The sequence below is a fragment of the Triticum dicoccoides genome, chromosome 7B, assembly GCF_002162155.2.
Source record: "Triticum dicoccoides isolate Atlit2015 ecotype Zavitan chromosome 7B, WEW_v2.0, whole genome shotgun sequence".
NCBI lineage: Eukaryota > Viridiplantae > Streptophyta > Magnoliopsida > Poales > Poaceae > Triticum > Triticum dicoccoides.
The window spans coordinates 339,800,015-339,809,932 of record NC_041393.1 but is presented as its reverse complement, the minus strand read 5'-3'; the positions used below and the strand labels follow the sequence as shown (position 1 = coordinate 339,809,932).

The following is a 9,918-nucleotide window of genomic DNA, read 5'->3' as shown; positions in this document are numbered from 1 at the left end:
TAATTCCCTTCAATAAGCTATTTTCTTGCTCAAGTGTAACTTGGCTAAGAGAATCATTAGTGGAATCAAGAGAACTACTAGAAGCAACAACATTTGATTTAGCATGATTATTGTTACTACTAGAGGAAGAATCCTTCTTGTTCTTGTTACTAGACTTGACTTGAGGCATGTAAGTAGATAAGAGTAAACGCTTGGAAATGTAAGAAGAACTTTTCTCACGAAGATCATCATTGATTGCCTTTAAGAACTCATGCTCTTGCTCAAGGTTGAGCTTTTCAAAGCATAACTTCTCATGAGTCCTTAAAAATCTCGATGATCTTCTAAGATAGTTTCATGAGCTAACTTAAGAGTGTTTAGTTCTTTAGTTAGAAGCTCAATCTTCTCCTTATCATTGTCATTCGTTTTATCTTGATTAGCATGATTAATTGACATTTCATCATAGTATTCATCACTAGAGTTGTCAACAAGTAAATCATCATCACCTAACAAGTCATCTTCATCACTATTGAAATCAACATACTCAGGGTGTGTTACCTTTGGGCCTTTAGCCATGAAGCATCTTCCAAGTCCTTCATTTGGTGAATCAAATATGTCGTAGGAGTTAGTTGACACAAGTGCTAGACCGGCAACACCTTCATCTTGAGTATATTCAGAGTCGGAGTGATAGCTTCTCTCGGAGTGATTATCGGAGTCGGAGTCGGATACCCATTCACCAACATGAGCTTGATGTCTTCGTTTTGTGTAGCTCCTTGATGACTTGTCCTTCCTTTCCGAATCCTTGCTTCTCCGGGATGTTCTTCGTTCATAACGATCATCTCTACTCCTTCTCTCTCTTGGTGGTGATTCTTCTCTTCTACTTCTCCTTTTAGGTGATTCTTCTCTTCTTTTGTAGGGTGTCGTACACTCATTGGAATAGTGTCCGGGTCTTCCACAATTGTAGCAATTACGCTCTCGACTAGAAGATCTTTTGTCATTGTAGGACCTTCACTTGGAGCTTTTTTCTTTGCTTCTACTCTTGTAGAACTTGTTGAAGTTCTTCACCATTAAGCTCAATTCTTCATTGAAGGTTTATTTCTCACTTGATGATGTGGGGGCTTCACATGAGGCTTCGTAAGCACCACTTGACTTGTTCCTCCTTATCCTTGAGTGACATCTCATGAGCAACAATTCTTGCAATGACTTCTGTTGGCTTGAGATCTTTGTAATTGGGCATCATTTGGATCAATGTGCACACGGTATCATATTTTCCGTCCAAAGCTCTTAGGATCTTCTTGATGATGAATTTGTCGGTCATCTCTTCACTTCCTAAGCCGGCTATCTCATTTGTGATAAGAGCAAGCCTAGAGTACATTTCAGTGACACCTTCACCATCCTTCATTTTGAACTTGTCAAGCTGACTTTGAAGCACATCCAACTTGGATTCCTTGATGGAGTCGGTACCTTCGTGCATATCAATCAAAGTATCCCAAATTTCCTTTGCATTCTCAAGACGGCTGATTTTGTTGAATTCTTCGGGGCACAATCCGTTGAAGAGGATATCACAAGCTTGAGCGTTGTATTGCAGCATCTTCAACTCTTCCGCGCTAGCTTCACGGTTCGGTTCTCTTCCATCAAAGAATTCACCTTGCAAGCCAATACACACAATAGCCCAAACGGCGGGGTTATGTCCAAGAATATGCATTTTCATCTTATGCTTCCAACTAGCAAAATTAGTACCATCAAAGTAATGACTTCTATGGTGATAATTTCCCTTGCTAGATGCCATACTCTCCTAGGTTGTGAAACCAAGGCTATGACCACCAAAAGCTATGGAAATCAAAGAAAATGGAGACCAAAGCAAATGGAGACCAAAGCTCTGATACCACTTGTAGGATCGAAAGTATGTCTAGAGGGGGGGTGATTAGACTACTTGACCAAATAAAAGCTTATCCTTTTCTCAACTTTAGTGTTTGGCAGATTTTAACTATCTTAGCACAAGTCAAGCAATCTTAACACAATTCAAGCAAGCATGCAAAGAGTATATGAGCAGCGGAAAGTAAATCATGCAACTTGCAAGAATGTAAAGGGAAGGGTTTGGAGAATTCAAACGCAATTGGAGGCACGGATGTTTTTGTCATGGTTCTGATAGGTGGTGCTATTGTACATCCATGTTGATGGAGACTTTAACCTACGAAGGGTAACGGTTGCGGGAATCCACGGAGGGCTCCACCCACAAAGGGTCCACGAAGAAGCAACCTTGTCTATCCCACCATGGCCGTCACCCACGAAGGACTTGCCTCACTAGAGGTAGATCTTCACGAAGTAGGCGATCTCCTTGCCCTTACAAACTCCTTGGTTCAACTCCACAATCTTGTCGGAGGCTCCCAAGTGACACCTAGCCAATCTAGGAGACACCACTCTCCAAGAAGTAACAAATGGTGTGTTGATGATGAACTCCTTGCTCTTGTGCTTCAAATGATAGTCTCCCCAACACTCAACTCTCTCTCACAGGATTTGGATTTGGTGGAAATAAGATTTGAGTGGAAAGCAACTTGGGGAAGGCTAGAGATCAAGATTCATATGGTAGCAATAGAATATCTTGGCCTGAACACATGAGTAGGTGGTTCTCTCTCAGAAATAGCAAGTTGGAAGTGTAGGTTCGTTCTGATGGCTCTCTCCACAAATGAAGAGGAGGTGGAGGGGTATATATAGCCTCCATACAAAATCTAACCGTTACACACAACTTACCAAACTCGGTGGGACCAAATTGAGAAACTCGGTCGGACCGATTCAGCAAATCTAGTGACCGTTAGGATTTTCGGCGGGACTGACATGCAACTCGGTAGGACAGATATGGTTAGGGTTAGGGCATAACGTAATCTCGATGAGACCGATTACACAAACTCGGTGGAACCGATTTTGGTAATAAGCTAACCAGAGAGTTGGTCAGGTAAACTCGGTGGGACCGGTTCGCTCATTTCGGTGGGACCGAAATGTTACGAAAAGGAAACAGGGAGTTTACATTGCAATCTCGGTGGGACCGATCGCTCATCTCGGTGGTACCGAAACGTTACGAAGGGAAACAGAGATATTACAATCCCATCTCGGTGAGACCGAGATCCCTATCGGTGAGACCGATTTGCCTAGGGTTTGTGGCAGTGGCTATGACATCTGAACTCGGTGGCGCCGGATAGAAAGAATCGGTAGGGCCGAGTTTGACTTTTGGTTTAGGTCATATGTGGATGTGGGAAAGTAGTTGAGGGTTTTGGAGCATATCACTAAGCACTATGGAGCAAGAAAGCCATTAAGCAATACCTCATCCCTCCTTGATAGTATTGGCTTTTCCTATAGACTCAATGTGATCTTGGATCACTAAAATATAAAATGTAGAGTCTTGAGCTTTGAGGTTGAGCCAATCCTTTTATCCTTAGTATTTTGAGGGGTCCACTTTTCTCATCCATGCCATGCCATTCATTGAGCTTTTCCTGAAATACTTATCTTGAGATAGCATTAGCTCAATGAGCTATATGTTGTTAGGAATTACCAAAACCACCTAGGGATAGTTGCACTTTCAGGCACCCATGCGTCTCGACGATGACGTCCTCCGCAACGGTAAGGAGGCCTTGCTGCTGCTGCATGTGCGCTCGCCGAGGCAAGCCGGACCACCTCCGTCGACTCCGGCGGCCGCAACGTGTTGCGTTGCAACAAAACTAGTGCTACGACTGGAAACTGATGTGGCGAGGCGTCCGATGCTGTCGTTGTTGCAGGGGCTATTGTCGTGTGCTCGTCGGGACACGCCAAGGCATCTTCCTCAACTCCGGCGGCCGCAACTGTTGTGCTGCGCTGCAACACCACCAGTGCTGCTGGTGGACGGAGCCACCGGCGACTGCTGCATCGCAGCACTGGGAGACACCAGGGGCTGCTCCATGCCAACACCGAGCACGACGCCTCCGACGAAGGTTGAATGCAGCTCCGACGAAGCTACATTGCAGCCCCGATGGAGTCTGTTCCATTCCCATCGCGGCTTCAACGACCCGACGACGCTCCAATGCAGCCCGAACGACGCTCCAATGCAGCCCAGGCGACGCTGCATAGGAACACTGGCTACCCCGGCGACGTGGCATAGCAACACTGGCAACCCCCGCGACGGCTGCACCACATCACCGGCAACCCCGGCGACGCTGCATTGCAGCCCCCGGGGGCCCCGACGACGCTGCATAGAAACACGGGCGGCCCCGGCGGCCCTGCATAGAAACATGGGCGGCCCCGGCGATGCGGCATAGCAACACCGGTGACCCCCGCGACGCTGCACCACAACACCAATGGCCCCGACGACTCAGCACCGACGAGCCCCTCGCTGCAACACCCACAGCCCGCTTGAAGCACAGGCAGCGGCGTCGTTGCAGATCCTCGGCGGCAGCTTTACCCCGCATGCGGCAACAGACGTCGGTTGTGCTTTGGCTTGCAGAAGCGGTTGGTGTTTGCGGCGGGATGCTTGCAAAACGCCCCATGTTTGGAAGCAGGTGGTTAGCCTTTGGATCGAGCTTCTCTCTTTCCCTGTTAAGCATGTGAAAAACTGAGAGAGAGGGGATGGGGAACGACGAAGAAGACGGGCAGGGAGAGGATAAGGATGGGATGAAGAGCGTTGAGCGGTGAGCGGCCCCCACATGCTAAAGCGTCTAGTGGGGAGGTGGCGCACGCGCCCGAGACCAACGCCGCTGGATCGATTTTGATCGCACGGCTCGCGATGCGATTTACGCGAGGCAAACATCAGCCGGTTTAAAACAAACTATTTTCTAATAAAATTCATCGTGTTTGTACGAATTTCGTGTGATTAATTAAAACCCGGCTTCAAATGCATACGGACAACGATGTATAACCGGCTCCCCTATCTGAACTTCTTCCGCGTGAACGGACGGCGGAGCAAATTTGCGCCCTTGCCCCTGTTTGGGAAAGAAAATGGGTTTCTCCGCTCTCCATTCCCGATCCTCAGTGAAAGAAAAACCTACCTCCCTCACAAACGACTTTTTTCCTCTCCACCATACCGGTACCCTTCCGCTTCCTCCCCGCCCCCAAGCTCCGATCCCACCCAGTGCGGCTCTAAAATCCCCCCCTGCAGTCTACCGCCGCCGGCTCGCCGCGCAGCGAGTCGCCGCCGACGTCTAACCCCTCCGCCTATCACGCGCGCGCCTCGCCGTTTCCGTTCTACATCACCTTGTCCCTGCTGTCTCTCGACCCGCGATCTCGGAGCATTGGTTTCTGAGGTACTACGAGCTTCCATTCATCCAGTAATAATTACTTAAAGGCTTTCTAACCCTCCACTAATTCTGGGTGCACAGCATCCAGATCCGCCCCTTTTGGGTCGTAGGTGCTCGCAGTGATGGTGAGGATGGAGGCGGCGGGTGCTGCTCTTGCCGTGGCCCTGTTGGCTTGTATGGTGGGGGCTGGAGCTGATGACTCTGATCACAGGTACAAGGAGGGAGATCGTGTCCCGCTCTACGCGAACAAGGTCGGCCCTTTCCACAATCCAAGGTATAACGGTCTCGTGATGCGCCACAAGCTTTTGTAGTTCATGTCTGGTCCCGTTGTCTGTCTACAATACATGCACGAGTTAGGGCTTCGTACTGCTGTCTGTGATGCTAACTAAGGCTAAATGAGAATAGGATTCCTGCCGAATTAACACTAGGAATTCCTGTTGGCACTTATTAGTAGTTATTATAATAATAACTAAGCAAGCACAAGTGGGGTCATTCAATGATAGGAGGGAGGCAAGAGTAGTTAGTATCAGTTTTTGTAACTCGAATGTCACTTCATAAACTACGACCAAGTAGTATGGATGTCCCAGTCACAAGGAAAAGAAATTTCTGCTGGTAATGATGCCTTCTAAACTATGGTAATTTGACAGTTCAAGCATCACTTTAACAGTTTATGTTACTCCCTCCGTCTTCATAATGTAAGAAGTTTTTTGACACTACACTAGAGTCAAAAAGCGTCTTACATTATGGGACGGAGGGAGTACTAAATAGCAGCTTTGTGAGAATTGAATTGCTTTTCCGTCAGACCATAAAAAAAAAAGGGCAGCCCCAGTGCATGTAGCTCCCGCTTGCGCAGGGTCTGGGGAAGGGTCCGACCACTTGGGTCTATTGTACGCAGCCTTTCCCTACATTTCTGCAAGAGGCTATTTCCAGGCGTGCTTCTGTTGTACGCAGCCTTTTCCGTCAGACCATGATCAGGATAATTCAGTTACTCTTTGTCTATTGCAGTGAGACATACCGGTACTATGATCTACCCTTTTGTGTACCAGGTTTGTACTTCTTAGAGATGTCACATGCCTTTTCTTGTTACTTGCTCTATTTAGCAATTCGTTGATTGGTTATGCCCAAGTCAGTTTTCCTTGTTATTGGCTGCTGCATGGCTTTCAATAGAACACCCAAAGGACAAAAGGGAGGCTCTTGGGGAGGTTCTAAATGGTGATCGGTTGGTTGATGCACCATATGAGTTGAACTTTAGGGAAGATACGAACTCCAAGACTCTCTGCAAGAAAACATTGTTCAAGGAGCAAGTCGCCAAGCTCCGGGATGCAGTTGCCAAGGATTACTACTTCCAGATGTATTATGATGACCTACCTTTATGGGGATTCCTTGGTAAACTGGACAGGAACAAGGAGCACGGCGGTGGAAAGTGCCTTCTGTTTAAGCACATCCACTTTGACATCATGTACAACAATGACCGTGTCATAGAAATCAATGTTCAGACAGATCCGAATGTCGCTGTGGATATCACAGAGGACAAGGAAGTGCCGGTAGAGTTCTCTTATTCAGTAACATGGAAAAAGACAGACATTCCTTTTGAGAAAAGAATGGAGAAGTACTCCAAGTCTTCCTCTATGCCGCAGCACCTAGAGATCCATTGGTTTTCGATAATTAACTCATGTGTAACAGTGCTTCTTTTGACTGGCTTTCTGGCAACAATCCTCATGCGTGTGCTCAAGAATGATTTCATCAAGTAAGATCTTAATCATTTCATTCCATTCCCAACGCATGGAAGCTTTACTAAATACAGTTTTCATGCCCCTGTTTTTTTTGAAGATATTCTCATGAAAACGAGTCCCTTGAAGACCAAAACGAGACTGGATGGAAGTATATACATGGCGACGTCTTCCGTTTCCCGCAGCAAAAATCTCTTTTTGCAGCAATCATTGGATCTGGATCTCAGCTTGTTGCCCTGTAAGAGTTTCCTCGGTTCATTATATTTTATGATCCAGGCCATGCCATAATGATCCTAACATGTAACAAATGCTTCTCATCCAATAGTGCAATTTTCATCTTCCTCCTCGCGATTGTTGGGGTCTTCTATCCATACAACAGGGGAGCCCTTTTCACTGCCCTTGTAGTCATCTATGCTCTTACGTCTGGTATTGCTGGCTACACATCCACTTCCTTCTATCTTCAGCTGGAGGGAACAAACTGGGTAAGGCTTGCATTAGTGGTTGGTTTCTTCAATGAAATCCTTTGCTGTTATATTCACAAACTCTGCCTTAATGTTTCAGGTGAGAAATCTGATATTGACTGGCTGCTTGTTCTGTGGGCCACTTTTCTTGACATTCTCCTTCTTAAACACTGTTGCGATAGCGTACAGTGCTACAGCAGCTTTGCCTTTTGGTACTATCATTGTCATTATTCTCATCTGGGCACTTGTAACCTCTCCTCTCCTAGTGCTGGGTGGTGTAGCTGGGAAAAATAGCAATACAGAATTCCAAGCTCCTTGCCGCACAACCAAATATCCAAGGGAAATCCCTCAGCTGCCCTGGTACCGAAGCACTATTCCTCAGATGGCAATGGCAGGGTTCCTCCCTTTCAGTGCTATTTACATCGAGCTGTACTACATATTTGCCAGTATCTGGGGGCATAAGATATACACCATCTACAGCATCCTCTTCATTGTGTTCATTATCCTAATCATCGTCACAGCGTTTGTCACAGTGGCGCTCACGTACTTCCAGCTTGCTGTTGAGGATCACAAGTGGTGGTGGAGGTCAGTGTTCAGGACATCGCTTCATCTTTGGTTATCCTCGTCTGTTACTGTTTTTGTTTTATTTATGTTTACTTAGATACTTATTTGTTGTCTTTGGACAAGAGAATGGATCAGAACTGAGATAGGAATCGTAGGGAAATATGCAGTTCATCAATTATCCAGTAGATGGAAATGGCATGCTGGATCAATAGTATCCTATATTCAACAATCAACATAAATGCACTGTATTATTTAAAGTTGTCTATGGAAATGCTTCAAGTCATACATAAAGTACCACAACTTAAACTAAACACTTGCCACTGCTTGGAACTTGAGTGGCACTTGAGGAGAAGACTCATCATGTATGAGGAAACCACATTCTACATTCTTGGATCCTCACATCTCTTGGACTTGATGCATACATATTGGGCATATTGTGTTTTCTTGATGCTTATCAATAAAAGTTTGGGACAATTGTCAATGTACCATTGCAAATGTGTGCAAATGTCAATATACCATTGGAATGTGGTAATATCCCTAAAAGTTATTTTGCTTCAATTTGCAGATCTGTCCTTTGCGGAGGCTCCACTGGTATTTTCATTTTCTTCTACTGCATCTACTACTACCATGCCCGGTCAGACATGTCAGGCTTCATGCAAACATCCTTCTTCTTCGGCTACATGACCTGCGTCTGCTACGGTTTTTTCCTCATGCTGGGAACTGTTGGTTTCCGTGCATCGCTGCTATTTGTGCGACATATTTACCGTTCCATCAAGTGCGAGTAATCTACACCAGAGTGGTGACATCAGACATGGCTATCGGGAAGCTCAAGAGAAGCAAACCGACAGAGATTGCTTCTGAATTTTGTGTCCAAGCAAGTTGCATGTCCTCAATATGAACCTCTTCTCAAATTACATTATCGTGCAAGTTCCATTACGAATGATGACGTAATGTGTAGAACAGATTAGAGCCAACACTATGATGTTATACTTGTATCTACTGTGTTATTTAGTCCAATGTGATACATTAGTTTGTTCCTGGATCCTGTGTTTGTTTGGTTGCTTGTTAGAATTGTGCTTACCTGGTGGAGAACACAGTTTGTGAAAGGTTCTTTTTTCCGAGAGTACGCAAATTGCGTGGCATATTTTTATGGAAGGCAGAAAGAGTCATTGTCACATCCAGACTTTCCCAAAACTGAATGTTTAAAAATTCACAGGGAACTAAACTTTTTTCCAGAAATACTTATGTTTGTTTGCCTTTAGTTAGAATTAGGATAAAAACTGACTCAATAGATCGATAATGTGGCCCAATAGAACTTTTGGGGATTAATTAGAAACCCTAAATTGTCATTTAGGGGTAATTATAAAACCCAATGTGGAGCCACATGTTTTTAGAGTGACCTTGTAACCCTAGTGATAGTTGGAATCAAACCCCACAAAGCCCCACACCAATATTTGAAACCCTAGGGTTGAGTTCTAGAAAGTTAAAAGAAATCCTAAAGGGGTGAGCTAAGTAATTAATTAAAATCCCCAAAATAATTGAAAAAACAAATATTCAAATTGGGTAGAAGACAAACTCACTGAAATTTAAACATTAACAAAATTCCAAATGAGAAAATGGAAATGGCTATCATTTTGGAATGCTCCATTGGCAGGTTTCCATTCACATATCTTGATGTTGCTATAATGTGGAGGGTCCTTGGTGTTGCTACGCATAACAAGGTTGTACTCATGAAACGCTAATTTTTTTTAAATAATACATTTTTCAAATTAATTTGCATAAATATTACGCTGATATTTTTATTTTCAAAAATAATACACCATCGGCCCGCTGCAGGCCGACTGAGCCTAGTCGGCCCACCGCAGGCCGATTGGCTTCCAGTCAGCCCGCAGCAAGCCGACTGGGACTAATTGGCTTGCAGCAAGC

At 45.2% G+C, this 9,918-nt stretch overlaps 1 protein-coding gene across 2 annotated transcripts; it reads left to right on the top strand.

Annotated features, from left to right (window-relative positions):
- Positions 1–4,970: 4,970 nt before the first annotated feature.
- LOC119337982 (transmembrane 9 superfamily member 2-like) lies at positions 4,971–9,118 on the top strand. 2 transcript variants are annotated; one of them, XM_037610272.1, is made up of 8 exons: positions 4,971–5,243; positions 5,326–5,511; positions 6,243–6,283; positions 6,405–6,984; positions 7,068–7,205; positions 7,293–7,449; positions 7,529–8,013; positions 8,558–9,118. In XM_037610272.1, the coding sequence occupies exons 2-8, from the start codon at positions 5,360–5,362 to the stop codon at positions 8,775–8,777; spliced, it is 1,773 nt and encodes a 590-aa protein (XP_037466169.1). In that variant the 5' UTR covers positions 4,971–5,243; positions 5,326–5,359; the 3' UTR covers positions 8,778–9,118. The 2 variants fall into 2 exon arrangements, with proteins under 2 accessions (XP_037466169.1, XP_037466168.1); XM_037610271.1 differs by having other exon boundaries at positions 4,972–5,243; positions 5,319–5,511.
- Positions 9,119–9,918: the final 800 nt, after the last annotated feature.